This window comes from Pteropus medius, unplaced genomic scaffold, assembly GCF_902729225.1.
Source record: "Pteropus medius unplaced genomic scaffold, Ma_sr-lr_union100, whole genome shotgun sequence".
NCBI lineage: Eukaryota > Metazoa > Chordata > Mammalia > Chiroptera > Pteropodidae > Pteropus > Pteropus medius.
The window spans coordinates 15704549-15730740 of NW_024354503.1; the positions used below are offsets into that span (position 1 = coordinate 15704549).

The 26192-nt window shown below is 33.6% G+C and overlaps 1 protein-coding gene across 3 annotated transcripts in view; it reads right to left on the minus strand.

The window, feature by feature from the left end:
* UBR2 (ubiquitin protein ligase E3 component n-recognin 2) overlaps positions 1-26192 on the minus strand; it is a 98400-nt gene that overhangs the window by 46609 nt on the left and 25599 nt on the right. For 2 of the 3 annotated variants that reach the window (XM_039854624.1, XM_039854622.1), the window contains exons 5-14: positions 19146-19273; positions 17080-17218; positions 16418-16480; positions 13094-13214; positions 11394-11501; positions 10914-11002; positions 9687-9785; positions 2602-2765; positions 2412-2511; positions 937-1065 (exon numbers count right to left, since the gene is read on the minus strand). In XM_039854624.1, coding sequence (XP_039710558.1) covers positions 937-1065; positions 2412-2511; positions 2602-2765; positions 9687-9785; positions 10914-11002; positions 11394-11501; positions 13094-13214; positions 16418-16480; positions 17080-17218; positions 19146-19273 — 1140 coding nt within the window. Of the gene's footprint in view, positions 1-936; positions 1066-2411; positions 2512-2601; positions 2766-9686; positions 9786-9855; positions 9955-10913; positions 11003-11393; positions 11502-13093; positions 13215-16417; positions 16481-17079; positions 17219-19145; positions 19274-26192 lie in introns of all 3 variants that reach the window. The other variant, XM_039854623.1, reaches the window with a different exon arrangement.

Here is a 26192-nt window from a genome sequence, read left to right on the forward strand (position 1 = left end):
CCCTCCTCCAGACCCCTGTCTCAGTGAATGACATCTCTGTACAGTTGTAGAAATCTAGAAGTTATTCTAATACCCTCCTTTCTCTCATTTCCCACTGTCCAATCTATTACCAAACTGGCAATTTCATCTTCTAAATTTCTTTCAAACCTGGCCACTGATTATCTCCAGTAAAGTCAACCATTTCTCTATTAGAAACTCTTGCCCCCGCTCCACCCATTCTCCACAGAGTAACTTTCTAAAACACATAAATTAGATCATGTCATTTTCTGCTTGGTAGTCTAATGGAGCCCCACTTCAATTACAATAAAATCCAAACTTCCTTCCATGTCTTCCAAAACCTTGCGAAGTCAGGACCTGTCCACTTCTCTACTTTTGACTTCTACACTCCCAACAGAGCTCCCCTAATAACCATACTCCTAATAACCTAAAAACTATACTCTTCATCACAGAGCACGATGCAACTGTCCCTCAGGCAGGAGTATTCTTTATCCTCTAATCAGTTAACTGACACACAGTTCAGATGTTATGGAAGCCTTCTCTGACCTCCCAACTTATACAGGCTCTCATCCAGACTTCATAGCCAAACAGACAAAATAAATTTAAGACACAGGACAAACGTACCAACAGTAAAACTTTGTTTCTGGGCATATTTAGAAACCATTCTTTTTATGTACTTTTTCCATTATCCCATCAAAATCTATGTGGGATAATGGAAAAAAATAAAGTAACATAAGAGAGAATGTGGATTATTTCCTCCTCTATTTTAAAGTTTTTTAAGGCTTCAGAATTTTAACTTTTATCAAATTTATAGGTGAAAAGAAAACATGCTTTTTTATGAGCTATCATCACTATCCAAATCTCAAAATTTACTTAGAAATCTGTTGGTTCCCCATTCCACCATTTATCTCCTATCTCCTATTCCTAAAAGAAACTCACATCTAAAGCACACCAATCCTGCATCATTGAAATGACATGTGTTAATTTCATTTGCAACGTGAAGGCTGCTTCCCACTCTGGTTCCATTTCAATATGCTGTCCCACTTGACGTGTAATTGGATCCATTCCCTTAAAGAAAGTGAAAAGATGTTAAATGAATTAAAATAATATCTGTTCTCTTACATGAAAACTTAAAAAATAATGTATAAGAAACATATATTGATTACATAAGCATATAAAGCTACGAGTAGTATGAGATGTCCAACTTCTTAAATTACATGTTATATCTAACATTCTCTAAAATATAAATAAAAAAATCTCAGTAAAGTATATAACAATTTATTTTAGAAGCCATCTTCTTATGTTTTAGACAATAAAATGAATATGCAACAATCTTTCAAATTCCTTTTTAGCTCTATCATCTATAGGAAAAATTACTGGAAGAAATTTGACAGGCTTTTAAAATGTTACTGCATTTATAAATATATTTTATAATATACTAAAATTTTTATACTTATTCCTCATCTGCAACTAAAATTTTTCATAGAGACGAAAAGAAAAAATAAAAAGATAAACAACTTGAATACAGAAGAATATAACTTTTTTCAAACCAGTCTAACTACCCTGGTGTGTCAGAACTGATTAAATAATAGATACTTTGAGTTTTCAAAATGACCAAAGTATATATGGTTCCTATAGATACAAAAAAAAAACAACCCAACACACAGAAGTTTTATAATTAAACATCCATGAATCATAATCCAACATGGGAACCAGAATATTTTCTAAAAATAGTTCAACTTTGCTTTTTTCTTCCTTAAGAAAGCCAGATAGCTACTAAAAGGAATCATAATGATACTGCTTAGATTTTTTTGAGATGTCATCTATCCTTTTATAGTTAAAACTGGTTAATTTAATACTTATTAATACTTATAGTTAAAACATGATAATCAAAACCTATTTACTAGGAAGCTATGTCAATTGGTTTCTGCTTCTAATTTCTATTCTGCATATGAGGGTGTTTTCAAAAAAGAGGAATAAACAGAGAGGGAAAAGTTATATACTGTAATATATACCGTATCAGGGAAAGAAATGTGAAAACATTAAAAAAAAAAAATCAACATTATAGTTTCTTAAATAACTAACAATACTTCTATGTAAGCATATTAAAAACACAAACTTGCAATCCCCAAAGAAAGAATGTTAACAGTAGCCAAAAGAAAAACCAAATACAAAAGAACAGTAGATGCCAGAACCTTTGCTGGATTCTCATTCTACACTTTTCTAAGAATTTCCAATTAAAAAGGAGTTTCTTGGTCCAAATTTAGCCACCCAAATCATTCTTTTGGAAATGTGCTCAATATGAAATAAATGCAAGGACAGAAAGGTGTTCAGTTCAATGAACAACAACAAAAAGAAAAAAAAGGGAAGAAAGGAAAGTGTTTCCCTTTTAAAATGTGTCAGTTTATACATACCTGCATACATTTGAGTAATTCCAAAAAGGCATCAAATCCTTCCAGGAACTTCTGCCTCAGATCATCTGACCATTCAGTTGGTTTGCTAATTAACACATACCTGAACATGATAAAAATAGCAATGACTACATGGATAAACAACAACATTTTATAAGTTGCAACTGGTTTGATAAATAAACAAAAAGCTTACTTGAGGTCTAAAATAAGGCTCTGAACTCTCCTAAATTTGAAAGCTTGTAAAGCAGTATATCTTTCAAATTGAAATCTGCCCTGGGCATCTCGATGTCTCAAATGATCCATAAAAGTCTTAATGATAATGGTCATCAGGTTTTCTTCAGTGATGAGCATCCGAGCCTAGAACAAATGTATCAGAGTACATGATAATCAAAACCTATTTACTAGGAAGCTAAAAACTAGTCACCAATATTGGTTAGCTCTTTCAGTTTAAACCTTTCAACACAACTATACAATATCATAAATGTATTACTGTGTATTTCTAAATAGCAATTACTTACTCCAATTGCCACTTGTATGAAGCAACAATTGTATCACGGAGAAAGATGCCAGAATGTTAGGAGACAGATCCAAGGCTCATTATTCAAAGACAATTCAGGGTAGGGGGTCTGAACCAGGCTGCAAATTTTCCTTAACTGAGACATTTAGACACCTATAATGGTATGGTATAATTATTCTAGGATCCACAGATTTATAGCACAGATTCTGTAGAACTCAGTATAAAACTCTATTTCCTCTTAATCTCCTTAGTTAAGACTTATTTTTGTTCCTATGTATATATATCTATGTATTTTTGAATAAGCAAATACACTTAAATGATGCAAAAAAAACCCAAACAAACCAAAAACCAGGTAAAAAGTCATCTAGCTCCTGAGGTCCCCCTTGCAAAGGCAATTTCTGTTAGTTTTCTTGAATATTCTCCCAGAGATCGTGTGTGTACAATAAACACACACACACACACATATACACACACACATACATTTCTAAAATACAAACTGTTATTAAGTAGACATAAGTATGGATATTTGTCTCCCCCACCAAAGGATAGCATATTATAAACGCTGTTTTGCACTTTTTTTTTTCTTGATAAATTCTAGAGATTTTCCTCTATCAGTTTATATAAATTTCCTCATTCTTTTGAATTATCACAAGGTATTCTATCATACTTTATTTAGCCAGGCTCTTATTGGTGAGATCTTTGGGTAATGCAATCCAATTTCAAACATTTTGATCTTTACCATTCTGATGGCTTTAATTTACATTATCTATTTGAATGAGGTTGAACATTACTTCATAATAATTTAATTCCCTTTTCTGCTCCATAGTCAAATCAGAAGGTCTAATAACATTCTGGATATCACATTATTACTCTGATATAAAAAATCATGGATATCCCCCCACATCTACAGTCTAACTAGGTTCCAGGTTGTTATTAGTGCTGGGTAAGTACTTAACCAGGTCTTACATTAGTCAATATCAGTATTTAATTAGCAATATTGAAAGCTGCATCAAAAAAGACCAAAAAATACAAAAGATAGAAGTCTAAGAATATAGTAAAGTGTATTCTAATGTAGAAATTAAGTTCTAAGGTCATTAGATATGGAGAAAATCTATATAGTTAAATATACCTTTAAAAAACTCTTAAATCATCATCCCTTTGCCAGGTCTTAGGCCCCAAGAAACTCAAAAGTCAACAGGATTAATTGCTCTTAATTTTCCTAGACAGTGAAGACTAAGGTCAAGTTTGAAGGATAAGAAGTGTTAACAGGTAAAAAGATTTTCCTTTTTGTTGCTATATTAGTTGATTGAAGAAGTTAAGTGAGTGTAATGCAATTTCACTAAGCTAAGGAAAAACTCTGTAGAGCCCGCTTGCAAGACTTATAACAGGCAATAAAAGGAAGTTTGAGAGACAACTAATATTGGTGGAATGTAAATCTCACCGGTCAAGGCACTTATTAGCAATTTCAGTTTCAGATGAATGTTAAAATAGATGGTTCATCCATTGTATAGTCTGGATTGGATTATGTCTTTCCTAGGTGTCAAATAAAAATAAATAAATAAATAGGGTGGACCATTAGTACTCTCCCATTAATGTAGGGACGTTATTTAGGTATGTCTACTTCTAAAAAGATAACTGAAGAAAGCATATTTTCCAAGGTTAAAACAGAAAAGAAAGATAAAAAACTTTTAAGTGCATGGCTTTATCACCTCATGCCTAGATTGTTGCTAACCTTCAAAAGTAATTTTCAACATTAAATATCTAACGTTACTGTACAGTTCTAATACTTATCACTCACCCTAAAAAAATCACTTGCTTTGTATGCCTACAATTCATTTTGGTTTAAAAAACATTACCTCTACTAATTACATTTTATTCATTTTATGTAATTCATAAGCAATTTTGTGGTGCAAGGCTCATTATATATCTAACAGCATATTCAAAATGGACCAATTCCCTCCGAAGACTGAAAAACTTCACTGAGTAATAATGGCCTGTGCATACAGTTTCAGTCAAAGTAAACACAATAGAGCATACAGGGATAATGCTGACTATGATGAGGGCGCATTTAATAAAATAAATTAGAACAAGATAATCACTTGAATTATTAGTACCAGTTCTTTTCCATGACATAAAACATTTCACTTATATCTAGGGCAAGTGACTTTTAACCAGGGACATGCATAAGAATTACTAACAGTGCTTTTTCAAGAAACTATACATGTACTCTTCTGCTTCCAGCCATGAGAAGTAGCTTGAGGCTGACCAACATTCCCACCAAGAACAACTAGAAAAGGTCGACTTAAAATGCAAGGGTGGGAACCAAGTCCAACTTTCTTTCAGTTTTCCCCTCAAGATATTTGCAAATTCTGAAGCTATGAAGGATAGCAGTCTAAGAAGAGCAGAAAGTCTAGAAGAGCAAACAGTGATGTGGTACTCTTACCAAGGTGAGGAAACAAGACTAGAGTACAGGACCCTATAGATGGGAGGAACTCTAGTGAACATTCCAAGTTATGTCCCAGGGATGAGGATAAATCAGAAGAGTCCTGCCAAACAACCTGGAGGCATATCAACTCCTGAGCAGATTACGGTGATCAGTCTCACACTATCTGCCTAACAACATTAAGGAGTATCTTTAGGGTTCAGGGAAGATAAAGTAGATGTACTTTTCTCTAGTCTTCCCCCTAAGTACAACTATAAACTGGACATTATATGCAAAAGGAACACCAGAAGACTCTGAAACATGGAGAGAAGAAGGTATACCAGCTGGGGACCTCAGAATCCAAGAAATGACATGGTAGAGAGTTCTCTAAATTTTTTTTTTTATCTCATATATCCAGACTTGGAGCTAAAGAAGCTGGCAACCTAGAAATGCCAATGGGCACACTCTTTTTTCAAGCTCCAATAAACACCTGCTCTCCAGCCACAGGAAAGGAGTAACCTAGCAGGACAGAAAATTTTCAGACAGTAACCTCCTCCACTCTAGCCAACCACCACAGAAACAAACTGTGGCTCCATCCCCTCCAACACCAGCAAAGGCTGAGTGGAGAACCTAGACTTCTACCCTTAAGAGGCTAAAATATGATGCCTGACTATATTAAGTTTAGGATACCTGCCATAACCTCTAGGGCAGTGTTACTCAAAGTAAACATCTGGGCCATAAAGCAAGGCTCAGCAAATTCAAAAGGACTGAAATTAGAGTATGTTGTCTGACCACAGTGAAATTATGCTAGAAAATTCATAACAAAATTAGAAAATACCCAATGTTTTGAAATTTAGCAATATACTTCAAAGAAATATAATCACAAAGAAGAAAAAATGTGTCAAAGAAGAAATTGTATAGAAAATAAGTTTTATGAACTGAATAATGAAAATAAGGCATAACAAAATTGTGGGACACAGCTAAATAAATGATGCTTAGATGGAAACTTAAGCCTTAAAAGTACTTGTCAGAAAAGAAAGGCTGGTCAATGATCTAAATATTTATCTCAAGAAATTATAAAAAGAATGTCAGCTACTGTGTGGTGGTGAATAAAAGCAAGAAATCTTTCTCATTTTTGATCTCAGGGGAACAGTTTTTAATATTTCACCGTTAAATATGTTTGCTTTGGATTTTTACTTTTTGTTTTTGTTTTAGGCACTCTATCAGATTAAAGAAGTTCTTTCTTATTCCTAGTTTGCTATGAGGTATTTTTTGTGTTTTAAATCATGAATGTTTTAATTTTCACGAATTCTGGAAAAGCATTTGGTGTAATTTTTTTCCTTTTTGTTTGTTAATAAGGTGAATTATGGAAGTTGATTTTTCCCCTAAATATTATACTATTCTTGCATTAAGGAAAAAACCAAACTTGATTGTGATGTATTACTCTTTTATATTGTTTGATTCGATTTGTGTGAACTCATTTGTGAAAGATTAGATGGCAATTTTCTTATAATTGCCTTGAGTTTTGGTATCAATATTACAGAGGACTCAATTAAATTGGCAAGTATATTCTCTCTGTCTTTTGGAAAAACTTACATAACACGGGTATTATTTCTTTAAATATCTGGAAGAGTTCCCTAGTGCAGCCCTTTGGGCCTGGCGATTTCTTTGTGAGATTTTTATACTAATTAAAATTTTTTACTTCTTGATTCTCTTTTAATAATCTGTGTTTTTTCTTAGGTATTTGTTAATTTCACCCACATTTCTAATTTGATTGAGTTGGTACTAGTATTGTCATAATTTCTACTCAATATCTGTAAGATCTGTAGTTTTTGTTTAAATGTCAAGTGCACAGTCATCTCAGAACTTTTGTACTTGTTCTCTCTGTCCAGGAGGCCCTCTACCAGTTAGTCACTCTCTCATTTCCTTCAGGTCTCTGTTCAAACACTACCCCTCTGAGAGGCCTTCTCTGATAACCTTGTATAAAATATGACCCTTCCACTGTCACACTGTATTCAGTTAACCTGTTTTGCTATTTCATAGAACTTACTGACAGTTGATTTACAGTAAATAGTATGCAATTGTGTATCTGTCTTTCTCCAATTAGACTATAAATTCCACAGGAATAAGGACCTCTGTCTGTTTTATTTACTGCTGTATCCCCAGAGCTCAAAACAATGCCTAGTTAATAAAGGTGCTAAATAAATGTTTTAAATAATGAATACAAGTACTATTTTTCTAGTGTTTCTAAAGGAGTAAGATAAGAAACAAAGGTAAGACATTGAAATATTAGAAAAAAATATTTGAAATATTAGAAAAAGAAGATTATAAGAAACTCCAAGGAATGAACACAAAATATTAGAAGATAGATACAAGATGGTTACATAAAAATCAGTAGTTTTCCTATATAACTAGCCATAGCCAGATTTAAAATGTGAATAATTTGGTACAACATCAAAAATATGAAACAGATAAAACAATTTAAAAATATGTAAGACCCATGAAAAGGGAAGTATGAAGTTTTCATAAAGAACATAAAATAACACTTGAATAAATGAAGACAAATTAGGTTTCAAGACGGGGACATTCAATATTGTAAGGATACTAATTCTTCCAAAATTATCTATACAGAACTTCTTCAGTGAAAATTCTAGTGTGTTTTTTTTTTGGAAAGTGACAAACTGATTTTAGTTCATTCTGGGGGGCGGGGGGAAGGTCTAAAAATAATTAAGAAAATTTTGGAAAAAAATAATGAAAGATTTGATTGTGTAAGATATCAAAATGGAATATTAAAATAAAATTATTAAAACTGGGTACTGGCATGGAACTGGACAAAACAATGAATTTGAGAAGTCTCAAAGACTTCTCAAACTTAACTCTGACTAAACTGAAAGCATTGTTTTCCTTCTTCACAAATCCTACTCATTCTCCAAAATTCCCTGTGCAAGTGGCACAATATTCACTGGGATGCAAGTCAGAAACCTAGGAATCATCTTTACACTTCTCCCTCAAACCCAATAGCCAATCATTCACCAAACCCAATATCCCTCAAACCCAACATGTGGCTCGTTCTGTAGATTTCACTACCCAAATCTTTCTCACAACTCTTACATGCATTGCCAAAATCCCAAGTCAAGTTACCATCAGTTCCTGTCTGGATCATTGCATTAGCTTCTAATTAGGTTCCCCAACTCACTTTTGCCCAACATCAATTTGTTCTCCAAACTACAAACAGCATGATCTTCTAAAAATCACAAATATGATGGTGTTAAGTGCCATTTAAAACTCTTCAATGCCTTCCCATGCTCTTAAGATAAAAACCTAAATCCTTAACTGGTTTACAAGAATATTTCATTAATGAGTAAACAGACTTCAGACAGCTTCAACTATACTAGAATATATCCTTGAACATAAAAGTAATCCGGGGAAAAACAGTCACACATGCATAAAAATAATCCTAGAAAACATATCTTATCAGTAAAATAACCGTAGAGCACTCTTAAATCTATACAGTTTGGCCAGTGCCTATGTTTCTGGTCTCATTTCACTCTATGTTCAAGGATCTTCATCTATACTGGCTTTCTCTGCATTCTCCTACAGGACTTAAGCGCTGGTCCATCTGCATGGACTTCCCTTCACAAACCATAAAGGTCCTTAGAGAATCTCCTTTCTGAACTGTGGTCAGATCTCTCTATTATTCTGTCTCAACCAAATTCTTCAGTTTTCATTATAATTTTAATTAACCATTTATGTGAGTCCTTTCTACTATTGTAAGTTCCATGAGGGCCAAGACCACATCTGTTTTTTTTTCACCACTGCATTCCCAAAGCCTAGAACTGTGCCCAATAAATAACAGGCACTCAATAAATTTTTGTTAAATTAAATGAATTTTAATTACTGAATAGTACTAAAACAGTGATGTCTTCCAGAGCAATGAGTGAAACTTAATACAAGACTACTTAATCATTGTGATTCAACTGCCTTAGCTAGCCTTTTCCTTATTGGGGAAGAGGGCTTCTCAAAATGTAAGTTTATATATAATATGCTGTCTGTTTCTATTGGATAAATTTGTTAAACTGATCAGCTTAATTTTAACTAATCAGTTTAAAACCTCAGGAAGGTACTATGAGAAAGTACAGATTAAGGTAAATGACTTTCTCCCTCCAGATTACATATTCGAGGATATATTCTAGTACGGTTGAAGGTATCTGAAGTCTTATCACTCATTAACAAAATATTACTCTATGCAGGAATATACAGACCTTAGTTCTCTATTATTTTTAGGCTTTACTTCTGTTAATGGAAAAGAAAAAGTTGTTCTTAGTCTTTCAGTACTTACAAGTGAAGGAACTGTGAATATCTGAACCGAGAGGTCTGCGACTGAAAACTCTCTGTCGTGGTCATCTGTCACATAATCACTCTGCAAACGCTCATAGTTCTATCAAGAAGGCAAAAAAAGGCAAGGAGTGCCAGCTATCAGTTACAAAGAAAAGGCAAGCACTACTCACCAGAGTAGGTGCAGTGAAGAACTGGACAGACAGAGCAGTCACGGACACTGCTCGCTCGTGATCATCCTCCATAAAATCTCTCTGCAACTGCTGGTAATTCTAAACAACAAGGGGGGGGAGGGGGCGGGAGATTCACCTCTAATCCACAATGACCAAATGTTTAAGGATTATAATGAAAAGTCAGTGCTGGAGGAGTCAATAAGATAACATTATAAGAATGATAACTGGAATGATTTCTACCAATTAAATTCTGTATAAATACTGATTCACTAGAGAATCTTCTCAAACACAAACGGCAGTTAATGAGCTGAAAGAGGAGTAAGAGTTACTAAAATCCTGGGATGTCACCGTACACCCATGGAGCTAAACTACAGCAGCTTTACATATGTCTGATGAAATCAGACTTGTACTACTTCTGGACGTGTATCACAATCACTTGATGGCTCTTTCAAAGTACATGTGCTTGGGCCCTGTTGCTGGTGAATCTGCTTCAGCAGGTTTGAGAATAGAGCACAAACATATGTATTTTGAAAGAGCTCCTCAAATGATTCTCACAGACTTCTTTGGTTAAGAACTCCTAATTTAGGCGAAATAAAAAAAAAAAAGTAGTTAGCTTAATCACATGCTGCTACAGAGGGAGAATATAATTTAACAATATCAACAACCTAGAGTTCATGATTCCTAAATCATATCCATATATACATGTTGTTTTAACTAAGATGATCTCTTCCTTATACAACTTTTAATAGGAATAATACCATAATTCACAATGGCATAGGTTTAAATTCTTCATTTATTGTTTCATATCATACACACTCTATAGATGGATATGCATATTATCATGGCAGACAATGGATAAGAAAAGCCTTACTGTTGAAATTTTATTCTATTGATAAAAGATAAAAAGATCATTTATAAAGTTTCTTAGAATTTAAAATCAACACACTGATATTACTACTAGCTGCTAATTTTATAAAGCCTGGATATAATCATGGGCTAGCATTACTATAAAATATATAACCTATTTTGTTAATCTTCAAAACTGAAAAACTATTTACCTTTGCAAATCGAACAGCAAACAGCTTCTTGTATTTCAAATCCATAAGAAGACTGCTCATGAACAACTGATGATACACACTCCTAGCACCTTTTACAAAAAGAGCAGATGTAAGATAAGGATACATCAAACATGCCAAAATTACATTTCCAAAGTTTTTACATGACCAGCTGTATTTTAAGTCTTGAAAGTAAAACTACATGTGTTCCTTGGTATAAAATATTTGTAAGCTGCCTCTTAAAAAATCGGTTTTTCTAAATAGTTTTCTAACAAGATATAAAGGTTATTTAATTTAATTCAGGTCATGAACCCCCGAATCTGTTTTTTATTTTTTCCAAAGAATAAGTCTACATGTGGTAATTTTAAAAACCATAAATACATTAAATATCTGCCCAAATGAAAAACAAAACAAAACAAAACTTAAACATCTCAATTACCTATGCAGATCCCTCTATACCTTAAAAGTAGTTAAGAGATTCACCTTTCCACAATTTGGAATCATTAAGCATCAATCTATCCACAAGAGAAGAGTTTTCACCATCTGGCCCTTCTTGTAAACCAACTTGACATAAAATTCGGCGAAGGCCATCTTAAAACAGGAAGAAAAGCTGTCATGAAATAGTAACTTCAAATATTAAAATCAAATGACATTTTAGTAGAAATATTCAAATTGACCTATAGAGTTTTACATATTTTATAAAAGGTCAAATTTATTCAGAAAAATGTTTTGTTAACATTTTAACAAAAAGGAGAAAAATTCCAAATCATGCATTATATACCAACATACTCCAGAACATCAAAGTATATGTCTATCAGAAAGACGACTTATGTTGTAAAGAATTGGAAGAGCAAAGCATCCAAAAACCACTGAAATAAATATCATTCTTCAAGCACTTATGCTATATATTAAATTATATTATAGAAAATTGTTATATATCCGACGACAACTGAAGGACAGGAATAATATAAAACTGAGCTACCATTTAAAAGAAAGAATACGTGACCTCTATGCTATAGTATATACCAGCACTTTTAATTAATGGTATGCAAAATGTTCTTCATATATTAAACAAAAGCATATTGTGTACCTATCTATGTGGATCTACTATGTAAGAGGCCCTGGAAGACAAATTCCTACATCCTCTAATGCTAAACTTAAAAAAAGTTCTTCAAATGTTAATATAAGCATTAGCATAACCAAAACTTTAATATCTTTTTGTTTCATACTTTACAATTATTGTTTTTAGTCTTCTACAAGCATGAAATATAAAACAGAAAACAATGGAGCTGAGTTTTTACTGTAGCACAGTACTTAGCATATAGGTATTCAAAGGAAAACACCAAATTTAAAAAATAAGGATAAGAAAAATAACTGGAAAGACATTCATAAGTCATGCAAACATGTTCTCCTAAATTTCCACACCTCATTATTTTTACCTGTCACTTACAAGTGTAGCAATGCTCTAATAGCCTTTCAATACATATTTCAGAAATTTTCTTTAAACATCAGAATGTCATTTATCCAAATCACTTTTCCTGCCTGAAAATGGCAAACAGCTTCAATCTATGCCTATTTTACTCTTTAGTGTTAAATGCTAAGTCTGTATTTTCGGCAATGAACATGTGGGTTCTTAATCATGTTATCATTACATTAAAAAGAATATCTAATTTGTAGGCTGTGGAAAAAGAAAAAATTAAATCATTAACTTCAAATTTGCAAAATTTTCAGAGTTGAAAATTACTGGGAACCAAAAGTTGTAGGAGTCAACAAAGATATCAACATTAGTTTTCATCCTTTTAACTGCTAACTATTTAGGCTGTATTTACAGTAGCATTTTCCAGCTTGCTAAGTGAAACAGTTCCAAAGGATGGTGTTAAAAAAAAATGGTTCTTTTATCAAGTTTATGAGATTTAGATATTAGCATATTAAAGTCCTTTACAATCGTTAAAAACCCAATGTTTTCTGCATTTATTTGAACACAAAAATCTTAAAAAAAAAAAAATCCCATGGATCAAAATTCGGGAAACATAAGTTTTTCTGTGCATAAAGATACTGAGATGGTTTTTTAAATTTTAAATTAAAGCAAGAAATTATTCTACTTGATATTTTTTCCAGAACAGTTTTGTAAGGGCATATGAGCTCATTTTTAAGTCAATTAGCACAAGCTTTTATGAACCTACCTGAATATCCAATAATACTTCCCAGCCAAGACAAAAGTTTCAAACCAAAATTCTGATGTGCGACAATAGACGAATGCATAACTTGAACTTTGAGTGGCTTTGTCTGTCTACTGGTATTTCTCTTAAAAAGAAATGGCAGGATGAAAAAAGAAACTTAAAAAGGCTATTTAATAGGAAAAAGTTAGTATTTTTATTTCATATAACTACATATTGTTACCGTTTTTATTTTGTTTATAATAGCCATCCTAAGGTATGAGGTGGTATCTGATTATGGTTTTTCTTTGCATTTCCCTAATGATTAGTAATGTTGAGCATGTTTTCATGTGCTTATTTGGAAATCTGTATATCTTCTTTGGAGAAATGTCTATTTAAATCAATCAAAAGTTATTTAACATTTCCCCCCCTTTCACTTTTTGTTTGGATCATCTTTCTATTCCCCCCATTTCTATCCCCTTCCATCTCCATAACCCACATTCACACAGTACATCTTTGCAAATTTTCTCCATCTATACATATTATATATGTATACATTAATTAAGATTTTCATTTTACAAAAATGGATTACTATACATACTCTTGTGCATCTTTGCGTTAACCGATTTTTTTGGTTAATGACTTGTAATATTCTGTGATGTGGACTTATTCAAACATCCTCTAGAGAAGGGCATTCATATTCCCTTTGTTTTCAGTCTTCTGTGACTACAAAAAAAGCAGTACTAAACATCTTTGTACATAATACTTATTGGTGCTTATATTTCTATGGATAAATTACTAGGAGAGGTAAAACTTGAATAGATGCTACACTGTTTTCCAAAAAAGCTGTAGCAATTTATTTTTATATGAGTATTCCTATTTCTTGCATGTCTGCCAGCAACGTATTTTATCGCTCTAATTTCTCCATTCTGATTGATATAAAATCACTATCATTTTACTGAATACTAGAGAGTTTGAGTCTTATTTCATATATATATATATATATATATATATATATACCACCTACATTTTCTCTGTTATTATGTTTTCATATCTTATGACCATTTTTCTATTTTATTTGTTCCCTACTTGATAATCTGAGTGTTCTGTTTATCATAAACGTTAAATGTCTACCTGTATGTGTGAGAAATAATTTTTCAAAACCTACTATTTGTCTATTAAGTTTGTTTATGGAGTACTTTGCTATGCAAATTTTTTATGTAGCCAAAAAAATGTATTTCTTTTCTAACACCTTGGGTTTTAGTCTTGGTTAAGAAGCTCTCCTCCTCTCTTAGAATCCACCTGTGGTTTCCTAGATTTTCCTTATACTAGTATCTATTTCTGGACGTTCCATTCTATATTATGAATGTATCTATGAAAATACCACCAGAGATTACAAACTTATATTTTTTAAAAAGGGGAAAAATTGAAACGATACTACTTAACATATAATAAGTTGTGAAGCAACAATAAAAAGGAAAAAAAAAAGCAAAATCTTTTCCTTTATCCAGATTCATCTATTGTAAACATTTCATTCCAACTGCTTTATCATTTGTACATTATCTTTCTCCACACACAGACATATAAACACACCCACTTTTTTAAAAAACGAACCACTGAGGGTAAGTTAGTTATATGCATCATGTCTCTTATCCCTAAATACATTAGTATACATTTCCTAAGAAAGGGAATATTCTTTTACACAAGCAGTATAGTTTCTGATGTATTATTAAATTGAATATGTCCAGAAAGCAAGGAAGAATTTCTTAAGACACGAAATGTACAAACCATAGATATATTTTGCTACATTAAAATTTAAAGCTTTTGCTCAATGAAAGTCACCAGAAACAAACTTAAAGTAAGTTACATATTGGGAAAAGATATCTGTAACAAAAGATCAAAATTCAGACAACTCTACAAATATGTAAAAAACAAACAAACAAATAAATAAGACAACTCAACAAAAAAATATGGGTGAAGGGTATGAATAGGGAATTCACACCAAACTTAAAACAACCAATACAATAAATATGAAATAAGATACTTAGTAAACAATGCAATGCAAATGTAACCTACAAGATGTAATTCATACACATCAAAGTAGCAAAAATTAAAACATTTAACAATTATACAGTTTTGACAAATCTGTGGAGAAATGGAAACTCTCATATACTGATGGTGAAAATGTATATTGAAATTTTGGAGACTAACCTGGCAAAATCTAATAAAGCTGAAAATGCTCATATTTTAACAACCCAGAAATTCCAGTTTTGGTAGAAACTCTAGAGAAACTTTTGCATCTATGCAACAAGGGGACAAAATAATGTCCATGGCAGGACTGTTAGTCATAGCAAAAAATTGGAAATATCCTAACTGTCTATCAACAGGAGAATGAAAAAGTCACAGTAGAACCGTCAATAGAATACTTTACAGGTACATGTATCGACACAGACAAATCTAGAAACAATACTGAAATGAAAAGGCAAGTTGCAGTATAATACATTCAGTATGAATCTTGTTATATAATGTTTATGGGCCTCTAGTACATATAATACTGACAGATATTTAATAGATGAACTATAAAGGTATGCGTGAGAATGAAAAAATGAATTAATGAAAGTAGTTATCACTAAGGAAGGAGGAAGGGGAATTAAGGAAGGAGATTAAGGAGATTAAGGAATAATACAGGAGCCTCTATACTATTTTATTTATTTAAAGTAAGTATGAAGAAAATAATAAATATAATGTGGGCAAACAGGTATTTACTGTGTTATCTCTATTTCTATATGCATATTTAAAATATTTCATAACATTTTTTAAAAAGGCCATTTACATAAAATGCAGTTACATTGGATAGTTAAAAATAATAAATAAATTCTACCCTTTAGAAAAATCTAAATGTGGGGAAATTTTCTTTCAGAGAAAAAATACATACACTAAATGTTATTAAGATATGCAGCATATCTTGCTATAAGGTATCAAGAAAACCTCCTTTGAATTCTAATCTTGGTGCTAAAGGTCAATTTAATTCCTAAAAAGTAACATGAAACCCTTTCCAAAAAACAACAACAAAAAGCAACAAACTTTCTAAGACATCTCTGATGGAGAAATAGGAAAGTAGAAAATATATATTTCATCTAAACATTCATTTTCTGTATCAATCTTACGCTTTAAAAAAACGAGATAAAACAATAATGCAATGCTCAAGAAACATATCTTTAAACATGATTTTTGGCTTATGTTTGCTTTACATTTACGAAGGCAGAGGAATGTTTTCACAAATGCCAAAATACGGAACTAGTTTTAAACTAATAAAAAATAATAGTGTAGGCATGTTTTTAAATTACTTACCACAATTACTGATTTGGCTTGTTCACAATACTGGAAGTCTCCATATCGAACAGACCTACGTCCCTATAAAGATATTTAAAATTAACTTATAAAAACATTATATTCAGTATAACATTTGAATCAGTAAACAAGCACACATATTTGAGCATACAACAACTTTGGTCAATTAATAAGTGTTTATTCTATTCATTGATGAAAAAGTGAATTAAAATAGTTTCCTTTGAAGTTAGCCCAACATTTTCAAGCCATTAGTAAATGTATTTCCTTGAACAACACAATACTTATTCTTCTAGGCTGCTATATAATTTTTTTTTCCAGCTTAAAAAAAGTTTATTTAGGATCATGGAGGCAAATATCAGAAGAAACAGCTAAAGGATTGAGACTTCTTCCCTCTAGAGCCAAGCTTAGTACTTAGGCTGATATAATTTCTATTTTCATAACTGAATATTTCTAATTATTGGGTAGAAGGAGGGCAACTGTATCTACATTTCCTCTTAAACTTTCTGACAACAGCTTAGAGTTACATCCAATATATATTTGGGCTGATATTCAGATGAAATAAAAAAATAGCTTAGACATACATACCTTAATTCAATATTCTAGGACAACTTTTCTGTAATAAAAGTTCAATTATGTGACATTAATATAATGAAATTACTTACGTCTCGATCTACTGTAGTTGCAAAGCCAATGGCTTCTTTTTGTGTACAGTTAACAGCTTTCTGAAGAGTATAAATAACTTGTTCATAGGTATGAACCTCATCATTAAAAAGCATGCAATAGTAGGTGTCACTCTTCTCTCTGTGGGATAAAACATCAGTGATATATTATCTATTTGTATATTGTCTTGCTCCAGCCTGATTTATTAAGAACACACTTTGTTCCAGGGAATGTGCCAGATACTGGGCATCTATCACAAAGTTATCCCTGGTCCCCATGCTCTGTAACAGTACCGTACAGTGAGGAATATAGATACTGGATACATAATTCTATGTAAACTGGCTTTTATTAAGAGTAGGATGCTAGAGAGCAGGGTAAAACGGGTCTGGTAGTTCAGAGCAGAATTGCCAGAGAAGTAACCTAAGACCTGAAGTCACAACTAGCTATCAGTGGTTTTTAATAGGGGGCAATTCTCCTTTACCATCTGACCTCTGTTGCTATCTGGCAATGTCTGGAGACATCTTTTGTTGTCATGACTGAAATAGGAGTACCACTGGCATCTAGTGGGTAAGGGCCAGGAATGCTGCTAATTATTCTATAATCCACTGGACAGTTCCCACAATAAAGAATTAATCTGGCCCAAAATGCCAAGAGTGCCAAGACTGAGAAACTTTGGGGTAGAGGAAGGTGAAAGCAAAGGCTCTGAGGGGGCAAAGGTAAATACTGGGAGCTGGAACACAGGGAGGAAGATGAGTCTGGGGAGAAGCAGAAATCTTAAAAGACCTTATAATGGATTTTGACTTTGCCATCTTAAGGGCAATCTAGGATTTGAACAGGAGATATGATCAGTTTGCCTTACAGTGTGAAAATGAATCATGAAGGACAAGAGTGCATATGGCATTCCAGTTGGAGAGGCACTGTTGTCCAAGGAAGAAAAGATGTAATATGAACTAGGACAGCAGTAATGGAGATGACTTATAAATAGAACAATTTGACAGAAGGAGAACTAGCTGAAATCTTGAAATCTGAATGGATATGGGTAATACAGTTTCTGGGTAGATGGAATGCCATTGACTAAGATAGGAATACATTACAAGAGAAACAAGTTAGATTCTTTTATGCTGGTGGTCCTGAACTTACAATGGAACAAAAAAATAAAAACAAAACTTCTATTCTCTAAGGTGTAACTTTGGATCTTAGATCAATGTTTGCCAACCTGAAGTACAAATGAAGAAGATAAAGTCATTTAAAGGTACTAAGTCATTTTCAACATTTCCAAAAAGGTATAGTAATACCTCACTTTATTAAAAAAATACTTAACCCACAACTAATTATCTGGGAACACTGTTGAGAAAGGAAAAATGGAATACCACCAGTGTCCTTCAGACCCTCACTCCAACCTGTATTCAGCCTTAACTAGGAAAACAATTCCAACAAGCTTGGTTAGAATTATAAGTAAAAGAGAAGGCTGCAGAAGGCAAACACACTGACATGGAAGTTAGCCCTTAACCTTACTAGAGCTGTGGCAGAATACAGTTCTTTGGTCACAAGTCTGTGACCTCCTCAATAATTTAAACACAAATGGTAAATACGATAAATGTACACTAAAAGAAGCTCAAAGTGTGGAATATGTTTTATAAAATTTTAGAATCAAAATGGTTAAAACTGAATTTGAGCATTTAGTCAGAGCAGTTAGTCAGAAAACACATTTATATCTAAGAGCTCAGTCCCTAATCATATCTGATAGTCGAACAAACAGAAATGTAGAATTAGCTTATCAGTTTTAGCACATGAAGAAGAAAAAACTGCCTGTGACTGAAACCGGTGGTAGAGCACCTGATGTGGCTTAAATGTGGCTATCAACCAACTAAACCAACAATGTGAAACCACCAATTACAGTGGATTACACATATTTTAAAACTGTAAAATCAAGGTTCTGAAAATTATTATTCAAAAAAAGAAAACATTATGTTCTAGTCTAGCTGTATTAAAGTTATTGTGAAGAATTAGAATCAAAATGCTTAAAATCAGTGTGAGCAAATACAAAGAATAGATGGGCTGTGCTTACACCATCTCTAAATCTGCTGGCAATTCATTTTCTTTTTCCCAGGTTAGTATCTCCACTGCATACCGAAACATAATAGCAAAAATGTTGTAAGTTCTTGCTATCACATCTGATATATGCACAAGAGGATCCTGAAAAAGAAACAAAAAAATACAATCTTGTTAAATGCACATTAATTCTCCTCTTTCCCATTCTGCCTCTACCCTTCAAAATACTACTGAGTGATCCAGTTTCAGCTTCTCAATTTGATTCTACATATTACATCCTACCTAATCAAGCTTCCTAAATGTTTTGCTCATAATCCCAATTACTGAATCAACTGAACCAAAATATTCGATGGCACTCTAATGCCTAATGAATACATCTAAAAACTTTAAGAATGGCATTCCAGAATCTTTAAAACCTAACATTAAACCATTTTTACAGATTTGTATCCTACTAATTCCCAATTTCCAGAACAAAGGGATATTATCTAAGGACAGACAAGCAATGTTTAGCTTTATATGTATAAAGGAGAGCCTGATTTTGAGGATTCTAAAGGGGAGAAGTCAACAAGGTCAGAAAACTGCTCCTTGGTGTTGTAAGAATCACTTGTCTGCTTTCTCTCAGCTAGGCAGCTTATATATGCATGTAACAGGGAACTTCCCACTTTAGACTTAATTGTAAGTTATTAAATTTCTAGGGTAATGTAAAAAAGTATTACTATAAACATATATTAAGTTTATCATGGTATCTTTCAGTCAAGCCTGGAAAAATGTTACTTACTGCTTTACCTTAAATCTGAACATGTTACTTAGCTCAATGGCTAAACAGTGTTAAATTCATTTCTCAAATAAGATCAGTATGTTCCAATATTATGGAATAGGAATTAGCACATCATTGCAAACATACCTAAGGGTACAGAACATTTTTCTATACCAAAGATAGGCCTGGTGGAACTGATATAAAAAAAAAATGGAGAAGGGGAATAAAAAGAATGTAGGCAAAAGGACAAAGATTCCTAAAGAAGGCAAGCCTAGGGCTTGAAGAATATAAGAAAAGAAAAAGAGTGTTTTGAAGTCTTACTTTTTCTTTTTTATAATAGCTTTATTGAAATATAAGACAATTAGTTGCTCATATTTACATGGTACAATTCAATGAGTTTTTTCAATTATAGTCGGCATATATTAGTTTGTTGTACAGCATAGCGACTAGAGATCTATGTAACTCACAAAGTGATCAACCCACTAAATCTAATACCCCTCCCCCTTACATATAACATTGTTGACTATTTTCCTTATGCTACACTTTATCTCCATGACTCTTTTGCAACTACCCATTTGTACTTCTTAATCCTCTTGCCCCTTTCCCTATCTTCCCCCAACTCCCTTCCCATCTAGTAGCTCTCAAATATTCTCTGTATCTGAGTGTTTGTTTTTATTAGTTTATTTTGTTCTTTAGGTTCCACATGGACATGAAATCCTGTAGCATATGTCTTTCTCTAACTGACTTACTTCGTTCAGTGCAATACCCTCTAGGTCCATCTAGTCTGTGTGTATCTTTTAATCTGAAGTGAGTCTCTTATAGGCAGTATAAGAGGGGTCTCGTTTTCTTATCCACTCAACCACCCTATCTTTTGGTTGGGGCACTTAATTCTTTTCCATTTGAGGTACTGGTTGATAGATATGTAGTTATTATTACCATTTTTATTCATGTTTTTGATACATTTTTTTTATTAAAGAAGTCCTTCCTTTTCCTGTAGTACTGGCTTGGTGTAGATGAATTCCTTTAGATTTTTTTTTAATCTGGGAAGCTTTTTATCTGTCCTTCAACTCTAAATGATAGCTTTGTGGATAAAGTATTCTTGGTTGTAGATCCTGGGTTTTCATCACGTTGAATATTTTGTGCCAAGCCCTTCAGTCCTGCAGTTTCTTTAGAGAAATCAGCTGCCAGTCTTATAGGTGCTCCCTTGTAGGTACCTAGCTGCTTTTAAGATTCTTTGTATTTAACCTTTGGCATTTTGATTATGATGTGTCTTGGTGTGGGCCTCTCTGGGTTCATCTTATTTGGGACTCTCAGAGCTTCCTGGGGTTGTATGTCTATCCTTCACCAGGTTAGGGAAGTTTTCCATTATTATTCCTTCAAACAGGTTTTCAAATTCTTGTTTTCCTTCTCCTTCAGGTACTCCTATGACACAGATGTTGTTACATTTTTGTCCCCATAGGCTCCTTAAATTATCATATTCTTGGCTTTTTTCTTGCCATTCTGATTGGGTGTCCTTGGCTTCTCTATCCTCTCTATCAGTGGTTCGATCCTCTTTTTCATTCACTCTGTTGATTCCCTTTAATATACTCTTCATCTCAGATAATGTATTCTTCATTTCTGACTGATTCCTTTATAATTTCCATTTCCATTTTTATGTTTTTTATCTCTTTGTTAAAGTTCTGAGTTCATCTACACGTCCCCTAAGTTCTCTGAGCATCCTTATAACCAGTGTTTTAAACTCTGCATTTGTTAGATTGCTTGACTCCATTTTTCCTGGAGCTCTGTTTTGTTCTTTTATATGGGCTCTGCTTCTTTGTCTCCCCATTTTGGCTGCCTTTCTGTGTCTGTTTCTATATACTAAGAGAAGCTCCTAGGTCTCTTGGTCTTATTAGTGTGGCTTTGTGTAGTAGGTGTCCAGTGGCACAGTCCTGAGAGGGGGTTTAGCTGCAGGCAAAGTTTAGCCCTAGCCTGTGCCATCTCCAACCCCCAGGGGCCACCTGTTAAGATTCAGCAAGCAATGCATGGATGCTGTGTTTATAGCTGCCTCAAGAGGCCACGTGAGAAACCTAGGCCAGCTGCCACCATTGTGGGTTTTGGAGCTGCTAAGCAAGGGGCAGAGGGCACACTGAGGACACAACTGGTTGTGGCCTGGGTGGAGCCGTGAGTTGGGAAAGCCAGAGTTTTGGGGAATCCTCTGGGCGGAGCGACCTCTGTTATCCAGTTCCATAACGTCTCAGCTATGGCGGCACTGAGTTCGCACACTGGGAGTGGGGAGGGCCCACCAGAGGAACAGTGGATACTGCCAGCACTTCTGCCCACGAGAAAGCCTTGCTTCTGGCCCTCGCTCCAACTCGGTGTCCCCCTGTAAGTCCCTGGTGCCCCGCCCAAGCAGCCGACCTCATGCTGGTGTTCCGAGTGAGCGAGTTGTCACCACAAAAGTCCAGTCACGGACATGTCCCCTTTAAGAGGAACGTCTGCACCTGCTATAGCTTCTGTCCTACTCAACCAATTGGAACCAGGCAGCTTGGCATCTTTGGACTCTCCTACCTCCTATCATCCCAGGGTGATTTTTTATTTCTCTCCCTAGTTGTAGGACTTGTTTATCTAGACCCCAGGTGACTCTGCTTGCCGTTTGCTCCATGTTTCTGTCACTACTTTAATGTGGTTGTAAGAAGAGATTTACAAAGCCTCTATCATCTACGCCATTTGCCTGGGCTCCTGAAGTCTTACTTTTCCAAAGGCTGCTTTGTATGTCTCATCAACAAAAAATTTTTTATTTTATCCTACTAGCCAGGTTTACTACTACTATTTCTTATGGAGACTTTAGAAGCTGTTAATGTAGTGAAACCACTTGTATAAAGAAGGAACTAGAACTGGTACTTCCTGGGGGTTCATAAAAGAGTGGGCATTAATAATAATATGAACCTCGTACTATGCCAAAATAGAAATTAGAACCAAAAATCAGTTCTTGGTGATATTATCTCACTATATAGTCACTCCATTTCTTACAATTATGTCCCATAACACAAGACATTTAGAAGATTGAAGAATTAGGATAAATAGGATTTATAAGAATTAAATGGTCCTGGGGCAAAAACAACTATCGATTCTTAAGAATCCAAGCCAGTAGGGTCTAAACTCTGTTCTGCAAAATCCCAGGGCCTGGTAGAGCTGTTTCTTATTTAAATTACGGGGGGGTGGTGGTGGTGGTGGTGGTGGTGGTGTGTGTGTGTGTGTGTGTGTGTGTATGAGTAGTAATATAAAAATACATTCTGAAATGTGTTATATTACATACTGGGAATCACCAACTGATAATTTTGCTACTACAGCAACCCAGTTTGGGGCAGGACTAGGAACACAGATTTTTGAGCTAGCTTTGTATGCACATGTTAACTTCTTGAAAAATGGTCATTGATTAAAAAAATTATTTCTGCAATGAAGAGATGCTAGACTGTACAAGTCCACTCATATACAATGGTAAATTAAATGCTAGGAAAGACTTCTGCTCAAAGTGCTCTCATCAAAGCATGAGTAAGCTGGAATAAGTAAATAAATGACCATCTTATCCTAAGTTATATTATAGATTGTGACTAATAATTCTAGTTCTTTGATTACATTTATGTTAGAGAATGCAAGCCTTTCTCATTGAGTCAACTTTGATTTACTCTTCCTTCAAACTATAGAAGAATGCAAGGCATACTGTTAAAAAGGTTATCTCTGGTTATCTGAGAGGGCAGTGTGTATTATATTGAACTTTGGTCTTTTATGTGAAATACTTCTATGATGTTTGAATTTTTAAAATGTATACATGTACTACAATGAAGATTTTAATTATTTTCATATGCAAATAAGGTATGAATGAGGATTTCCTCCATACTGCCTATAAAAAACTAGAAATAAACTAGAAACTGAAGTCATCAAAACCTTCCTTATTTCATGAACTGACTTTCTAACAAGGAATACACATTTCAACATAAAAAATAAATTCATTAATGCCTTTTATTTTTTAATTATTGGGCTTTTTAAAGTTAAAATTTTGCTAAAGTAACAATTCTACTGCTAAAAGTGTTTTTAAAAACCAGTATAATGTACCGTCAAAGAGTTCCATTCCTGGAGTCTATACTACTTAGGTTTAAAGCCCAGCTCCAGCACTGAGAAGTGAAATGCTTTGGCCAAGTTTCTCAATCTCTATTAAAACTCAAGCTTCTGCAGCTATAAAATATTGGTACCAGCAGTATTTATCTTGAAGGGCCATTCTGAGAATTAAATGAGATAAACCAAATATACTATTTAACATACTATTTAGCTATTAATAATCACTGATCTGCATTCAAATGAAATGAGCAGCACTGATAAACCAAAATTTCAGATAAAAAATTTTTCACTGAAGTTGTTCATTCAGTTAATATTTGTTACTGAATGAAATTTCATTCCAAAAAGAATTTACAATACCTGAAGAATATATCCAGTGTAATAAAACAGCATTAAAAATAGATGTACAAAGCAGGTAAAATGAAAATAAAAGTAGGAAAATACACTGAAGTCAAGATAATACCTACTTATAAATTCAGATCATATAAATTTCCATACAGCTACTATAGGTAGGTTTATTTCCAAACATTTGGCTCTGTTTTCCAGAAGCCTCAACGAAAGGACACACAATCAGGTTGCAAACAAGATTTGTCCTGTGAGGCCAGTTTGCTGGTCCCTGGCCTATACAGTGAAGAAATGTCCCACTCCAACTGCCAAGAGATGAGACCTATGGAATTTCTAAATATTATCCCTACAGAAGTATATTTTCGAGTTTTTTCCAACTTTTTCTTAAGATGCAGAACAACAACAAAAGAAGTTCAATAAAAACAATTCTTTGTACATTCTAAATATCACATAGCTTTCTTCCATTTCAAGCAAAAAAATACAGAAAACTTATATATGTATAAATTTATTAAGTCGGAACCAGGTATGCTAAACATAAAGCTATCTTTTTAATATTTTATAAAGATTTCATTTGTCTTAAGTGAATTCTTAAATAGGAATTATATGGCAGAGCTTGGAAGTTTTATTCTCTGTCAAGTTACTGGAGTACATATTCTACAGGCAGGGTCATGTAATTTTAGCCAAGCAGGTGATCTTTCTAGGCTACTCTTAAAATTCAGGAAATTAACTGAAGTCTGCACTATTTGTTAGCTACCCCATTAACGTATGAGGATAAAGCCAACAGAGTAGTTGCAGGTAGATTCATAATTTTTCTCAGAAAACTATTTTAAGTCGACTTTAAAAGATAAAAATATAACCGAAGTCCTATAGTTTTTCTTTTAAAATAATTTATTGAGATTAAATTCACAGAACATAAAATTAACCATTTTAAAGTGAACAACTCAGTGGTTCTTAGTATATTCATAATGTTGTGCCACTACCACCTCTATCTAGTTCCAAACATTTCTGTTACTTCAAAGTAAAACCCCTTATCCATTAGGCACTTTTCCCCCATTCTCCTCTTCCCTAGCCCCTGGTAACCAATAGTCTGTGTTCTGTCTCTAAGGATTTATCTATTCTGGATATTTCATATAAATAGAATCACACAATACGTGATCTTTTGTGTCTGACTTCTTTTTTTTTAGTATAATATTATGGAGGTTCATCCATGCTGTAGAATATATCAGTGCTTTATTCCTTTTTATGACTGAGTAACATTACATCGCATGCATATACCACAATTTGTGTATCTATTCACTCATTGATAGAATTTTGGTTGTTCCTACCTTTTGGCCATTGTGAAAAATGCTGCTACGCATGTGTGTGCATGTACTTATTTGAATGGTTGTTTTCAGTTCTTCTGAGTATTTATCTAGAAGTGGAATTATAGGCTCATACAGCATTTCTATGCTTAACTTTTTGAGGAAGAACCAAACTTTTCCACAGCGCTGAATCACTCTGCATTCCCACTAGCAATATACAAGGGGTTCTAATTTTTCTACATCCTTACCAACACTTATTTTCTCCACTTTTTTTGATTATAGTCCTAGGGTATCTCATTATGGTTTTGATTTGCATTTCCTTAACAACTAATGATGCTGAGCATATTTTCTTGTGTCTTGATCATCTGTATTATATCTTCTTTGGAGAGCTGTCTATTCAAGTCCTTTGCCTATTTTTAATTGGGTTGTCTTTTTGTTGTTGAATTGTAAGATACATACTCTGGATACTATACCCTTAAGAGATATATGATTTGCAAATATTTTCTCCCATAGTCCTAATAGGAGTGGAGAAATCTGAAACCATGACCACTTGGTGTCTCTAACAAAT